This window comes from Vicia villosa, linkage group LG4, assembly GCF_029867415.1.
Source record: "Vicia villosa cultivar HV-30 ecotype Madison, WI linkage group LG4, Vvil1.0, whole genome shotgun sequence".
Classification (NCBI taxonomy): Eukaryota; Viridiplantae; Streptophyta; class Magnoliopsida; order Fabales; family Fabaceae; genus Vicia; species Vicia villosa.
Window position 1 is genome coordinate 127,723,381 of NC_081183.1, and position 16,515 is coordinate 127,739,895.

General features: G+C 39.3%; 1 protein-coding gene across 1 annotated transcript; it reads left to right on the forward strand.

Annotated features, from left to right (window-relative positions):
- The first annotated feature begins 5,919 nt into the window (after positions 1–5,919).
- Positions 5,920–7,169, forward strand: LOC131597843 (uncharacterized). Its single transcript, XM_058870507.1, has 2 exons — positions 5,920–6,641; positions 6,710–7,169. Exons 1-2 carry the CDS (start codon positions 5,920–5,922, stop codon positions 7,167–7,169), a joined length of 1,182 nt encoding a protein of 393 aa, XP_058726490.1.
- The last annotated feature ends 9,346 nt before the right edge of the window (positions 7,170–16,515 follow it).

Here is a 16,515-nt window from a genome sequence, read left to right on the forward strand (position 1 = left end):
AGGAAGTTCAAACAGTCGAGAAACTTGATCAGTGATCCCATTAGGGGCATGTTATTTCAAGATCCTGTTGTTCAAATGTTCAGTCAAGATTTGTTGATTAGAATATCCTTTCAAGACTTATACTGGGGCAAGCCATCCCAACATGCATTTCAAGAATTGAAGCCATGATCAGTTCATCCCCTAATACAGTTCAACTGAAGCCATGATCAGTTAACTTGCAACAATTAGTGAATCAGGGGCAATCTTCTTCAGCAATCCCCAAGCGGTTCATCAGTCCTTAGGATCACCAGTCTGATACAGTTACCAATGTAACAAGAAGTGTGTCCAAGCATCTTCTTCATAAGTAGAGTTGGCTGAGCTCCCGTGTTGAGGAATCAGAGTTCCAATCTTGCCTCACAAAAGAGTCTACCTCAAGTTGTCACAAATTATCGCATTGCATTAAGCATTCATCATGCATAAAAATTTTTAACATCATGCATAGAAACAAATTCATACTCATTTACATTCTTCCGAGGTCCTGTTGTTATTAACATCTTACCTTGAGATCAAAGTCCAACTCACTTGGCACCTACCAAAAACAGATACTTGTTTGTCTTCTCCATCTAGTTCTATTCCTAGATGTCCCTTTCTACTTTCAGTGCCATTCCTGAAAGATGTCTCTTTCTTTATTCAGTGCCATTCCGGGATATTGTGATTTCTTACCTCATTCAGTGCCATTCCTGAGTGTTGTGATTCTTCTTTCTGTCAGTGCCATTCCTGAAAGATGTTTCTCACCTTATTCAGTGTCATTCCTGGATATTGTGATTTTCTCACTTCATTCAATGCTATTCTCGAATGTTGTGATCTTCACTTTATTCACTGCCATTCTTGAATATCGTGATCCTTTATCTAGTGCCATTCCTGGATATCTTTTTCTCACTTCATTCAGTGCTATTCTTGGATGTTGTGATCTTCACTTTATTCACTGCTATTCTTGAATATCGTGATTCTTTCTATCCAGTTCCATTCCTGGATGTCCTTTCCAAATTCAGTCATGTTTTTGGGAGCTTCTGTTCACTGTCTCTTTCTCCCATGAAGTCCAGTGCCATTCCTGGATAACACATGCCTTTTCCCAGTGGAATCCTTTCTTATCTCCCCAGTGGTGTTATATTTCTCACTATTCCATAATCATACTTGACGCATCCATTAGCATCACATTATACCTTAGGTTCAAAAATTGTGTGTTTTATATTTAAGTCTCTTTAATCGCGTCGAGCTGAGGATTTTAACCCTCACATCTCCGGATAGAAGAAACTTAAATAGGGGCATCTGTCATACCCCAATTTTTGACTCTAAGATCATACATCATTTGCATATCAATCATCAATCAAGAAGTTTCGACTTAGAACTCTACTTGTGATGTTGTGTACAATTCATCTGCAAAGGAATCATCAAGCACCAATGTTTTTCTTGTATATGTTGTTTTACTAAACAAAATACCAAAAATATTGCCTTGTGCTTTTGTATGTTTGTGTTTTGTAGGTACCAAGTCAAAGTATCCATCAAAAAGGGCATTTTTCAACAATGTCACTATGCAAATCTATTTGCATAAGGTGTAAATCGATTTACACAACTGATTTTGCCCAGATTTTGTTTCTGCCATCAGTGCAAATCGATTTGCATAATGTGCAAATCGATTTACATAACTGTTTTTGCCCCAGATTTTGCCTTTTTTCAGCAATGTAAATAGATTTGCATAAAGTGTAAATCGATTGCACTAGTGCGAATTTGGAAAAATGAGGGCAAATTTCAGCTTTTGAACGTGTTGACATCATTTGCAAGCATGGGAAGCATGACTTAGCTCTTGTATTTGATTGCCTACATCATTTGATCATAAACCCTTATGTGATTGCATCAAGACCATTGGATCTCTTTTTTTGGCTCCAAATCTATCTCCCAAGCCTAATTCTATTTTCCAATCCTAACTCCAAACCACAAAAATTCCCAAGCCTAAGTGCTATAAATTGAGGCATTCCCCTCTTCATTTTTCAAGCTTTGATAGCTAAGAAAACTCTTGCTCTTCATCTCCTCCCCTTCTTTAATTTTCAAAATCTTCTCTCTTTTTACAAAACCTTCTTATGTTTGCAACCTTTTCAAAACCTTTCTAAAAAAAATATCTTTTGCCCTTAGTGGCTTTTCTTCAAAAGTTTAGACACGACTAATTGTTGAAACGAGTTGCGATACCCTACGATTTTGAAACCGATCGATATAATGAGATCTTTTCCGCGTGAGAGAGCTAGTGGCATACTCGTTGATTTTATCCGAGTTGGAGCCCTTCTTTCATTAGCGATGCAAAGAACTCATTTGTTCTCATGCTCAAGATCAATGGTTGCGTATTTCTCTCCGGCGACGATAAAGTGTTTATTCGATTTTTAAAACCATTTTTCCCTTTAAGCGGAACTACATTAGCTCTGACTTCTCCATTGCACCGAGGAGGTATGTAGGCACAAGACTTAATGTCTTGCCAAACTTATTTTAAAAATCAAACAAACCGTTTCTTTGCACACAATATCTTTTATAAACACAGATTTTCAAAAAGGTTCCTCTGGAGTACCACAGATATGAGGGGTGCTTAAAATCTTCCCCTTGTATAAACAACACCCGTACCTAAGATCTCTTCTTTTTTGTTTTAAAAACAAACTTTGGGTTTTTTCGTTCTTTTCCCTTTTTCCTTTGGAAATAATAAAGCGCGGTGGCGACTTTCACTGAAATATTGAGTCGAGTTGATCCTATGGCTTCGATCTCAGATTTTCCCCGCTAGTGTAAGAATAGCATTTTTCATTCTTTTAAGGAGTTGAGTAAGTTGGTGGTATTTTCGACTAACAAGCTTTGAGAAGACTTCGACAGGTGCTAGCTGAAGGAGATTTTGTTTCTTCAGTATGATATGGTTTTGATACTTAGTGTATTTTTGGAGAAGTTTGATAGTTATTTCGACAGAGTAACTCGAAACGAGGCTAATTAAACTGTCTTTTGGCCTTATCCGTTCTTGGAAGACGCGTGGAAGCTTAAGAAGGGCGAAACACATGCAAACGAGAACGCGTCATTCCTTGTGGAAAATACCATTCGTTACAGTTATTTTAATTCTAGTATAAATAGGAGTTTTTAGATTAGGATTATGTGTGTTGACATTACTACAAAAATACTCAAAATACTCCAAATACTCCAAATATCTGAGCGAAGTGTGAAACGCGTAATCAAGTTCTATTTACATATTCAAACACCACTTTTTATTTATACAACGTCTTTTTTATTAAGTTTATGTCTAGCATTTATTTCTTGTCGAAAACCTTTACCTTTTCCAGCATTTACTTTCATTCTTGCATTTATTTTAAAGATTTCGACCAAGTCGAAATTACTGTCTTTTACATAAAAAATACTTAACAATTAAACAAACTTTTTACACATGTGTCCTGGAATCAATTTAGTCGATCACACAAGCTACGTTTTGGAAGAATAGTGCTTATTTACCAAATTTCACGGTAAACAAATTAGCACGTCTAGTAAGACCTGTGTTAAACGTTTTACTTTTTTTTTTTATAGAAATTTGCATGTTCTTCACATGTAAAACTTCTCAAATATGTGAGTGTGCATAAGATTCAGGGTAGATTAACCAAAGATTACGTCACAAGAATTTTTTTTGAACAAACTAATATCTTAAAGTCAATATTCTTCTTAATTCTCTCCTAGTGAGCTAAACCAACGTTTTTACGACCTCAACACACGAGACTTACTATCGGAACCACTCACTACTAGCATGTATACTAAAGTGTATGCTAAAGGCATAATTTTGAGACCATGGTTCGATTCTTGCTAAAGGCATAATTTTGAGATATTTTTTTGAAACTGTTTGTGATAATTAGACGGAAAGGATCTAAATGACATTGTTTAAAGACATAAGAAACTACATTGATCCTTTTAAAAGTTAAGGGATCAAAATGGACCCCGAAGTAAAGTTCAGGGACTAAAAAGACTATTTTGCCTTTAAATTATTTTTAACTTGGATTTTAATTTCGACATAAGTATATAACAATGCATATGGGTCCGAATTTTAAAAGTTTGGGTTAGAATATTTATGCTTTGGTTGAAAAGGTCTCAGTCGACCTTGGAGGTTAGTTAATCTAATTGGCTTCGTCGAATGGTCAGATGAAACACCCATGAGTCCCTGACCTTTGAGTCTTGTTAGTATACCTGCTAATAGTGAGTGGTTCCGATAGTAAGTCTCGTGTGTTGAGGTCGTAAAAACGTTGGTTTAGCTCACTATAGTTACAGTACAAGAAACAAACTATAAGGGGGTGGGAGAGAGTTAAGAAGAAGAATATTGACTTTAACATATTAGTTTGTTCAGAAAAATTTCTTGTAACGTAATCTTTGGTTAATCTACCCTGAATCTTATGCACACTCACAAATTTGAGAGGTTTTACATGTGAAGAACATGCAAATTTCTATACAAAAAAAAGTAAAACGTTTAACACAGGTCTTACTAGACGTGCTAATTTGTTTACCGTGAAATTTGGTAAATAAGCACTATTCTTCCAAAAGGTAACTTGTGTGATCGACTAGATTGATTCCAGGACACATGTGTAAAAAGTTTGTTGAATTGTTAAGTTTTTTTTTGTGTAAAAGACAGTAATTTCGACTTGGTCGAAATCTTTAAAATAAATGCAAGAATGAAGGTAAATACTGGAAAAGATAAAGGTTTTTGACAAGAAATAAACGCTAGACATAAACTTAATAAAAAAGACTTTGTATAAATAAAAAGTGGTGTTTTAATATGTAAATAGAACTTGATTACGCGTTTCTCACTTCGCTCAGATATTTGGAGTATTTGGAGTATTTTGAGTATTTTTGTAGTAATGTCAACACACAGAATCCTAATCTAAAAACTCCTATTTATACTAGAATTAAAATACCTGTAACGAATGGTATTTTTCCCAAGGAATGACATGTTCTCGTTTGCATGTGTTTCGCCCTTATTAAGCTTCCACGCGTCTTCCAAGAACGGATAAGGCCAAAAGACAGTTTAATTAGTCTCGTTTCGAGTTACTCTGTCGAAATAACCATCAAACTTCTCCAAAAATACACTAAGTATCAAAATCATATCATATTGAAGAAACAAAATCTCCTTCAGCTAGCACCTGTCGAAGTCTTCCCAAAACTTGTTAGTCGAAAATACCACCAACTTAACTCAACTCCTTAAAAGAATGAAAAATGTTATTCTTACACCCAAAATATACACTTCACCGTATTTACTGTTCATCAATACGGTGAACAATATTATTTTTAATATGTGAGTGCTTATTAATCAACTTCATGAGTACATTAACCAACATTTTACACTTCATTAACCACCTTTGTTTTACTATTAAATTATTTTTAATATCTTGAGGTTTATTAACCAACTTCATCACTTTATTAATCAACTTTTCATATTACATTAACCAATTTTATTTTATTATTAAAAATTATTAATGCACTATTCACAAATACTGTTCATTACTTTATTCTAGTATATGTACTGTTCACAATGATTATTTATATTGCTAGACATGGCCTACATGAAAAACAAAAATTGGTGTAGGTGTAAGTAGTACTATTAGCATTGTTGTAAAAGAATTTGACCAAGGTCGTTTAAATAATTGTAGTCCACGTGTTTCTAGTGTGAGAAGGTCTATCTTCTCTCTAGGAACTTAGCGTGTTTTTCCCTTCTCATTCCCGATCTAGGGTTTGAAAAGTTCCATCTCCAGTTCTCTGGTCTTCCTCTCTTTTATCAGAGTTTATTTCTTCCTGTGTGGAAGTTCTGCAAGCTCTCTTTTGTGGTTCTGTGTCTGAGTCGGGTCTGTTTAGGGAGAAGTCATGGAAAAGTGGAAACAACTGGCGTACATGAAGGAGGAGGAAGAGGGGATTACGGCAGAGGCAGACGAGATTTGCGAGGAAGAGGTTTTCCACAGGACTCTGGTGGGTAGACTATGGACAAACAATAGCTTCAATGCTCGGGCTTTTACTAATACGATGATAGGCGCGTGGAGATTGCAGAGCCCGGTGGAAACCCACGAGTTAAGTAAAAATCTGTTCTTATTTAGGTTCAGTATAAAGAGGGATATGGAGAATGTGCTGCGACAGGGGCCGTGGAGTTTCGACAGAAACTTATTGGTGCTTGACAGAGTATCAGGAGATGAACAACCATCGGCTCTTAACCTTCATTATGGAACTTTCTGGGTGAGAATCTACGATTTACCCCTTAAGCTCAGAACAGAGGCCATGGCGAGGAAATTGGGGGGAATCCTGGGATCGTTTGAGGAAATGGACCATAGAGAAGCCCATAAAAATGGAAGATTTCTCCGAATTAAAGCAACAATAGATCTGAAGCAACCGCTCAAGAGGGGTACGGTGGTGCGATTCAAGGAAAAAAACCTCAGAGTCCACTTCAAATACGAGAGACTACCTACCTTCTGCTTCATATGTGGAAGACTAGGGCACCAACTCAAAGACTGTGAAGCGGCGGAGGATCTGAGTAAGAAGGATTCGAAGATCTGGATGAGCAGGAGCTGTCGTACGGAGCGTGGCTTCGTTCCTCGCCCCTACCAAAGCTGCCGGAGGACCAGGTAAAGAAAGAATCTAACTCAAGCTCGTGTAATAGGAGCTTGTTTAATATATCTTCTGGTCAAAGTAGGTGCAGCACGAAGGAAAAAGAGAAGGAAATCGAGGGTGGTGAAGGGGAAGTAGAACAAACAAAACAGAAAGGAGGAGCTGCCCCAACTGAAAGAAACAAACATCCAGCTACCCATGCCGAAACAACTAATAATTTGGAGATTGAAGCCATGGCAGAGTCTCTTGGAGCGGTGGAGCTGTCTATAGCCACAAAACAAATAGCCCCTATACAAAAGATAGTAGCAAAGAAAGGTAGGAAATGGACAAGGAAAACAAATACAAAAAAGTCAGCTGGTGAAATCGGCAAGAAACTTGAATTGGAGCTTGGAAAAAGAAACTTGGTGGACGTCATGATCATTGATGGCACAATGGGTGAAGGAGGGAGTGGAGAAAAGAAACAGAAGGCGGATGAAAAGGAGAAGGCAGAGGGCACATCAAAACCAGAGGTGGTGTTGGAAATCCAACACCGTCTACAACAATGAAAATCCTAAGTTGGAACTGCAGGGGGTTGGGGAGTCCCCGTGCGGTTCGAGCCTTGTTAAGGCTCATTCGTATTCAAAACCCCGATTTGGTGTTCTTGATGGAAACAAAATTAAAACTAGAGGAGGTACAAACTGTTCGGAGCAGAAGCGGTTATTAAGGATGTTTTAGCGTTGATTGTGGAGGAAATGGAAAACAGAGGAATGGTGGGTTAATTCTCATGTGGAAGGAATCTCTGCAGATTAAAATCACTTCTCAGTCAAAGAACCACATTGGCGGTTCTGTTGAGGACGACATTGATGGAAAGAACTGGAGTTTGATAGGAATGTACGGTTATCCGGAGGAGCAAAATAAGAGAATGACATGGAATCTGTTACAGGACCTCTGTCGGAATGGAGATGAGAGAGTAATGTGTTTTGGAGATTTCAACGATACACTGTATGACTATGAGAAGGTGGGAGGAAACAATAGGACACAACAGCAGCTCTCTTGGGGAAGGCAAACCTTGGAAGTCTGTGAGCTACCGGACTTGGGTTTTGACGGGTACCCTTTCACGTGGTCAAACGGAAGACAAGGGAGTGAGAATATTCAGTGTCGGTTGGACAGGTGTATGGCTTCGAATGATTTCATTAACTGTTTTTCCCCGATTAAAGTAACTCATTTGTCTAGGTACGGATCAGACCATGCAATTATATGCTTATCTTTGGATGTAGTTGGAGACTTGAGGAAGAAGAAGAGAAGGCATCTTTTTCGCTTCGAGGAGATTTGGAGCAAGGAACTTAGATGTGCAGAGGCTGTTAATCGACTCTGGAGAAATCAAGGTAGAGGAGTTTTGAACAAAATCACTGCTATGAAAGGTCTGGACGATGAATTCACAGAATATCATATGTGCAAAGTGAAAAAGGAGCTGGGCAGAATGGAAAAGTTACTAAATGATGAGAAGTGCTGGGATGCTAGCGGAGAATCCATTAAAGCCTACAAAGCGCTTGAGAGCCAAAGGAACTCCCTGCTGCAAGTGGAAGAGATTATGTGGAGACAACGCAGCCGTGCGACATGGTTGAAATTTGGGGATCGGAATACAAAGTTCTTTCACGGCAAGGCAAACCAACAGAGGAAAGTCAATGAAATTTCTAAGCTGAAGGATGAACAAGGACATTGGTGGACAGGCGAAGAGCACTGCGAAAGAATTGTGGTGGAGTACTTCTCAACGTTGTTCACATCTTCATCTCCTACTGGTGCAAATGATATATGTTCAGTGGTGAAGGGGAAGCTTAACCAAGAGCATGTCAGATGGTGCCAACAAAGTTTCACCCACGATGAAGTTAAAGAAGCACTCTTTCAGATGGACCCGCTTAAAGCTCCTGGCCCCGACGGGCTGCCTGCCTTATTCTTTCAAAAGTACTGGCAGACGGTAGGCTCCGACATTAGCGACGCTATTTTGGACAACCTGAATAACCAAAAAGACCCGAGTGAGTTTAACAACACGCACATTATTCTGATTCCTAAATGCAAAAAACCCTCTAGTCCGAAATATTTTCGGCCAATAAGCCTCTGCAATGTGGTGATGAAGATAGTGACCAAAGCCATTGCTAACAGAATCAAGCTCATCCTCCCGGATATAATTGACGAAGAACAAAGTGCTTTCGTGAAAGGAAGGTTGATTACGGATAATGCGTTGGTAGCTATGGAATGTTTCCACTGGATGAAGAAAAAGAAAAAAGGGAAGCGGGGAGTGATGGCCATCAAACTTGATATGTCGAAGGCGTACGACCGTTTGGAGTGGAGTTTTGTGGAGGAAGTGTTGAAATCCATGGGCTTTCCCGCCGCCATGGTAAACCTTATTCTGAAGTGTGTCTCAACTGTGTCTTACAAGGTGCTCGTTAACGGCCAGCCTAGTGTGGGATTCCTACCGGAAAGAGGTCTCCGACAAGGGGACCCTCTTTCCCCTTATTTATTCATAATGTGTGCTGATGTTTTTTCAGGTCTGCTAAAGAAAGCGGTGCAAAACAAGGAGATCCATGGCCTCAAGGTAGCAAGAAGCGCTCCAGCAGTCTCTCACTTGTTTTTTGCCGACGACAGTCTCTTGTTTACTCGCGCAAACCTACAAGAAGCTGGAAAAGTTATGGAGGTGCTGCATCAATACCAACTCGCGTCAGGTCAAGTGATCAACATGGAGAAATCTGAAGCATCCTTTAGCGGGAATTTGAGTGAGGAGTCGAAAGATGGGATAAGGAGCCGTATGGGTGTTAATTCTGTCCAGAGCCACTCCAAGTATTTGGGACTTCCAGTTGTCCTAGGGAGATCGAAAAAGGAGGTTTTTGCTATGGTTATTGATAGAGTGTGGAAAAAGATAAAAGGATGGAAAGAACAGTTTCTCTCTAAAGCTGGAAAAGAGGTCTTAATCAAAGCGGTTGCTCAAGCGATCCCAAGTTATATTATGAGCTGCTACAAGTTACCGGAGGCAGTCTGTCATGAGTTAGAGGCAATGTTGGCGAGGTTTTGGTGGGGAGCCAAGAACGGAGAACGAAAGGTCCACTGGATTAGCTGGGAGAAGATGACAGTGTCGAAAGGGTTCGGAGGCATGGGTTTCCGTGGCATCAGTGAGTTCAATACTAGTCTACTTGGAAAGCACTACTGGCGATTGATGAACAACGAGGATTCTCTTGCTGGGAAAGTGTTCAAGGGCAGGTACTATCCACGATCAAACATTGAAGAGAGTTTTCTTGGGTATGCTTGATCAGTGGTTTTCACACATATATTTACCGTTGTTTTTAAGTATGTTTAAGTTATGTTATTGAGTGTTTTATTTCTTTATTCGTCATTTTATGCTTTGGTTGTGTGTTTTAATGTTTTCAGGTTCATATGGAGAAATCGGAGTAAATCAGTGCGAAACTCGGAAGTTTTGAGGAAGTTCAGAAAACATGCTACAAGAGGCCTGACACGGGTGGCCGTGTTGCACAACACGGGCCGTGTCAGGAAGAGGGCGCAAGAAGAATGAAAAAACAGTGGTGCAACACGGGTGCCCATGTTGCTCAACACGGCCCGTGTTGCTAAGCCTGGGACTTAAAAACTGAAAAATAAAATAACAGAGGGCCAACACGGGTGCCCGTGTTGCTCAACACGGCCCGTGTTGGGTGATGACGCTGATTTCAGTGATTTTTATTATTTAGTTCAGTGGTTGGCCTGCAGGGGTGTTTTTGGGATTTCCAACCAACTTAAGTGAGTCTGCACTATTTAGGAGGGTTTTCAAGATGAATTAGGGATCTTTTTGCCACACGAAGAATTGGAGGATTGAGAGAAGAAGCCTATGCAATTGGAGAAGAACAGAGAACTCTCATGAGCGGAAGCCATTGAAGATCAAAGTTCATCATCTCTATTGTAATGTCTTTATTTGATATCTTTGTAATTTCTTTGGATGATATGAGTAGCTAAACCCCCCAATGCTAGGGGGTGTCCCTGATTAACATTTGTGATGATTTTGAATTCCGAATTTCAATAACATATTTCTCTTTTACATTCAATTTAATGGTATAAGGTTTTTAATGCTTTCCTCGTCGGACCAACTGGATTGATTTATGACTGACAATTAGGATTGACCTCCATTGTTAGGGTTTTTATACCATTATATTATAGTAGATATCACCTAGGACTAGGGATACCCTATAGTAACCGGATTGTTCTTGATTATAATAATACTTGATTTGATCACTAATTTCGAAGGACTTTGGGATTAGGATTTCAATGTTCAAAGGTTTGCCCACTAAGGACTTAGGAGCAAATACCCTTAAGAACCGGTAATTGATAAGTTGAACTTTGTTAATGAAACAAGGGTTCAGAATTGTTACATGTTAATGCACACACCTACCCTGGCATGTTACTCATATTTGGCTAAATCAACCTTTTTAAGTTTATTTGCAATTTAATTCGTAATCATAAAAACCAAAACCCCCAGGGCTTTTTGTTTAATTGAATTCCTACTAACTCTATAATATCACGCAGTCCTTGAGATCGATATTCGGGGAATTTTAACTTTATTACTACAGAGGCAAAATAGTACACTTGCTATTTTTCCGATCAAGTTTTTGGCGCCGTTGCCGGGGACTGCCGAAGATTCTAGAGTTTTTAGATTTATTTCAATTAGAATTTTGTTGCTCTGCGACTGAAATTTTATTTTCTGAAAAAAAAAAATTTAAAATAAAAAAAAAAATTTATGTTATTTTATTTTTGTTCCTCATTCTAATAATTGTCTAATCTGTTTATGCGAGGTAAGGCCTCAGCAGAATTTCTTTTTGACGCAGAAATTGAAAGGACTTTTCACGCAAGGCGCAGACAAGCTCGTCAAGCTAAACTGGAATCTGAGGAAGAAGTAATTACAGTTCATTCTGGTTCAGACACCGAAAGTGAAGAAGAGATCATGGGCGAGGTACCACCACCAGAGAGACTTCTTGGAGACTATGGTGCTAGAAACACACCGGGAGGAAGACTAACTATTCTAAATCAACCTGTGAATGTTCCTAATTTTCAATTGCATCCGAGCACCATCACTCAGCTCGAAAGAAAGCCTTTCACCGGAAAGGTTAATGAAGATGCAAACAAGCACCTACAGAGGTTTCTGACCATGAGTACAACTTTAAAAATCGAAGGTCATACAGAAGAGGCCAAGAAGCTGAGAATGTTCCCATTCACCTTGGCAGAAGAAGCAAAAGAGTGGTTTTATTCTCTTCCAGCGGGCAGCATTACATCATGGGAAGAGATGGAAAAAGCTTTCTTGAATGAATATTTTCCCGCCTCGGTATTTATAAGGAAGAGGTATGACATTCTGAATTTCAAGCAGAAGGAGGGTGAGCCCTTAGGAGATGCCTACAAAAGATTCAAAAGAATTCTAGTGGCATGTCCCACTCACAATATGGACAAGACTGAACAGATGCAAGTATTTGTCAATGGGCTCAGAATGAAAACAAAGCAGTTAATTGATACAGCAGCTGGAGGCTCGACAAATTTCACAACAGCCTCATGCATCATAAAAATCATTGAAGCAATAGCTGCAAATGAGCATTTGGAATTGTATGACAGGCGTGCTAGCAAACCGGAAGGAATCATTGATCTCAAGCTGGAGACTTCTAAAACTCGGGTTGAAGATGCGATAGCCGCAGAAGTTGAAAAGAAATTGAAGGCTATGAATATAGGTAAACAACAGGTGGCTCAAGTTCAACAAGCTCAACCTGTCAGCTGTGAAATCTGTAATGGCCCACACCAAACGGTGTACTGTTTTGCTACTCCCAAGCAGATTGAAGAAATCAAATTCCTAAGGCAAAACAACCCGTATTCTAACACCTATAATCCAGGGTGGAAGAATCATCCAAATTTTGCTTGGAAAGATCAACAACAACAAGGTAGCCAGAAGGCAGAGTGGGAAGTGGCAATTGAAAGATTAGCTGGGCAGTGTTCTCAGTTCCAAGAAGAAACAAGAAACAACCACAGAAACACTTCGGCCTCAATTAAAAATCTGGAAGTTCAAGTGGGGCAGATAGCACAGCATCTCACTCTACAGGCACAAGGTACCCTTCCGAGCTCAACTGTGAAAAATCCGAAAGACCAAGAGAAGGTTAATGCTGTTACTACAAGAAGTAGGAGAGTAGCAGAAACTGAAAAAGAAAAAGAGGAAATAGATGACCCTATGGTAATAGAGGTGGATCTGGAAATAAGAGAGAATCCAAAAGAGCCAGAAGTTGTGGTACCACCGGTTAAACCAATTGAAGAAAAAATTAAGAAAGACGCTGAACCGGTGATAAAACTACCCTTCCCCTCCAGAGTGACAAAGAAGGGTTCAAGAGAGAAAGACTTTGAGAAATTTACTAAATTGTTCAAAAAGTTAGAGGTAAATCTACCATTCTTTGAAGCCCTTGAGCACATGTATTTGTATATGAAATTTATGAAGGAGGTGTTGACGAAAAAGAGATCACTAGGAGGAGAACCAAAAATTGCAATGGAGAAGTGTGGTATAGTCTCAACAGCAAGAAAGATCCCAATAAAGAGGAAAGACCCTGGGGCAGTGGCGATACCATGCACTATCAAGAATATAACATTTAAAAAGGTACTCCTCGATTCTGGGTCTAGTGTGAGTTTAATGCCTTTGTCCATTTTCAAAAAGCTTGAATTAGAAAAGATTAGTGAAGGTAAGACACAGTTAAGGTTCGCCGATCACACCGTTAAGAAATCCTATGGGGTAGCTGAAGATGTGTTAGTGGAAGTTGAAAATTTCGTATTCCCTGTTGACTTCCACATCATGGATATTCCGGAAGACGAAGAAACTCCTATCCTTCTTGGGAGACCATTTTTGTCGACAGGCCGCTGCAACTTCGACATAGAAAAAGGGACACTAACACTGAAATCATTTGATGAAGAAGTAACCTTGAAGATGTTAGGAGTCAAGAAAAATAGGGCAGGTGTGAATGAGAAAACTTCAGCTGGTATCACAGAAGGTGAAAAAGAAGACAAAGATCCTAAAAATCTCCAAGAAAAAGTTTCAAGCATAGCTTCTCGGTTGGAACCAACTTATGCAGCTGTCAAAAGTCCTAAGAAAGCTAAGGAAGTCAAGAAGAATGTGGGAAGAAAATTGAAGAGAGAATTTATCCATGCTTTTCATCTTCATAAGTTCGTGGTTGCGAAAGTGACAAGCAACAAGGTTTGGAAAAGGAAATACCCTCCATAATAAAGGGTAATGGACCGTCGAGCCATGCGACGTTAAACGAAGCGCTTCGTGGGAGGCAACCCACAGTTTTAATAATTAATTTCTCTGTTTTATTTTATTTTCAGGAAATAAAAGAGGACGTCTCTGGTGAAAGCTTTGAAGTGATCATTAGAGTGCATTACCCTCTTTTTGATCCTAAAGAGCGATCGGGAATAGTATATAGAGATGAAACGAGGATTGTTTGAGGACAGGAAGTGCGGAATAATGTGACAAGAGGTTTGTTTAAGCACCCTTGGGTCCCTGAAAGAGATACGAGTCTAACGTGTAGATTTGCACCATAGTACTTGTCTCCTGAGAAGTACTTATCGAGTAGTTTATTGATACAGTCTGGCATAATTCAGATTCACTTGCATGATGACTAGTTGAGAAAAAAAAAAGAGAGATATAAAGTTGGCACCAAATGATGAAAAGGCGGTAAAAGGCAATCGGCTCGCTAAGTTGGGTAACCCTCACCCGGTTATTCAGCCCAAAGGAGATTGAACCCCAAACGTCGTCCAAAAGGACAATATATAACTGCAAAGTTTGAAAATTTCATCGGTAATAAAAAGTAGCCAATGCTGCTAGTTTGGTGCCAGGAAAAGAAAATAAGAAGCCTCGACTCGTCGCATGCAGGTGATGATTATTATAAGAAATGCAGTGCCTTAATATCATTGTCCGAATGAAAGAGGAGGAAAATCGGAAAGAGACTTAAGTGCAAAGCATAGTTGGAGAGGTATCCGAAACGGGAGCTTGAGGGTTAATGTGGTAACAAAACTCGTCGCGTCATGTGAATGCCGAACCAACTGTTTCTTTATCAATACAGACGGATATCTCACGTATGAACACCGTGTGCTTTGAGGGTCATTAACTTTTGTAGTTGTCGCTTGAGGTCAAGCAACGATTTAAGTTTGGGGGAGTTTGATCAGTGGTTTTCACACATATATTTACCGTTGTTTTTAAGTATGTTTAAGTTATGTTATTGAGTGTTTTATTTTTTTATTCGTCATTTTATGCTTTGGTTGTGTGTTTTAATGTTTTCAGGTTCATATGGAGAAATCGGAGTAAATCAGTGCGAAACTCGGAAGTTTTGAGGAAGTTCAGAAAACATGCTACAGGAGGCCTGACACGGGTGGCCGTGTTGCACAACACGGGCCGTGTCAGGAAGAGGGCGCAAGAAGAATGAAAAAACAGTGGTGCAACACGGGTGCCCGTGTTGCTCAACACGGCCCGTGTTGCTAAGCCTGGGACTTAAAAACTGAAAAATAAAATAACAGAGGGCCAACACGGGTGCCCGTGTTGCTCAACACGGCCCGTGTTGGGTGATGACGCTGATTTCAGTGATTTTTATTATTTAGTTCAGTGGTTGGCCTGCAGGGGTGTTTTTGGGATTTCCAACCAACTTAAGTGAGTCTGCACTATTTAGGAGGGTTTTCAAGATGAATTAGGGATCTTTTTGCCACACGAAGAATTGGAGGATTGAGAGAAGAAGCCTATGCAATTGGAGAAGAACAGAGAACTCTCATGAGCGGAAGCCATTGAAGATCAAAGTTCATCATCTCTATTGTAATGTCTTTATTTGATATCTTTGTAATTTCTTTGGATGATATGAGTAGCTAAACCCCCCAATGCTAGGGGGGTGTCCCTGATTAACATTTGTGATGATTTTGAATTCCGAATTTCAATAACATATTTCTCTTTTACATTCAATTTAATGGTATAAGGTTTTTAATGCTTTCCTCGTTGGACCAACTGGATTGATTTATGACTGACAATTAGGATTGACCTCCATTGTTAGGGTTTCTATACCATTATATTATAGTAGATATCACCTAGGACTAGGGATACCCTATAGTAACCGGATTGTTCTTGATTATAATAATACTTGATTTGATCACTAATTTCGAAGGACTTTGGGATTAGGATTTCAATGTTCAAAGGTTTGCCCACTAAGGACTTAGGAGCAAATACCCTTAAGAACCGGTAATTGATAAGTTGAACTTTGTTAATGAAACAAGGGTTCAGAATTGTTACATGTTAATGCACACACCTACCCTAGCATGTTACTCATATTTGGCTAAATCAACCTTTTTAAGTTTATTTGCAATTTAATTCGTAATCATAAAAACCAAAACCCCCAGGGCTTTTTGTTTAGTTGAATTCCTACTAACTCTATAATATCACGCAGTCCTTGAGATCGATATTCGGGGAATTTTCCCTTTATTACTACAGAGGCAAAATAGTACACTTGCTATTTTTCCGATCAATGCTCCAAGCTATGTTTGGAGGAGCATACTTAGCTCTCGTGAACTTATCCATAAAGGTGCCAGGTGGAGAATCGGAAATGGTGAGAAGGTGCGAGTGCTGGCGGATAGATGGATCCCGGATGAGTTTGATTTTAAGGCAAGGGGTATACTCAGAAACATCAATGAAGAAACAAGAGTTAGTGAGCTTCTAGACAGAGAACTCTGCCAGTGGAAGAGAGAACATATTTTTTCCTCTTTTGAACCAGAGACTGCTAGAAATATTTTAAACATCCCTCTGTCAGCTAGGAATGTGGACGACAAAGTTATATGGCATCTGGAAAAAGATGGGGAATATTCGGTTCGATCGGCGTACCA

What these genes read in the sequence shown, in the direction of transcription:
- LOC131597843 (XM_058870507.1), top strand. Translation starts at nt 5,920, where the DNA reads ATGAAGGAGGAGGAAGAGGGGATTACGGCAGAGGCAGACGAGATTTGC. An exon ending in CAAAGCTGCCGGAGGACCAG is followed by an intron (nt 6,642 to 6,709) that starts GTAAAGAAAGAA and finishes TGGTCAAAGTAG; the next exon opens with GTGCAGCACGAAGGAAAAAG.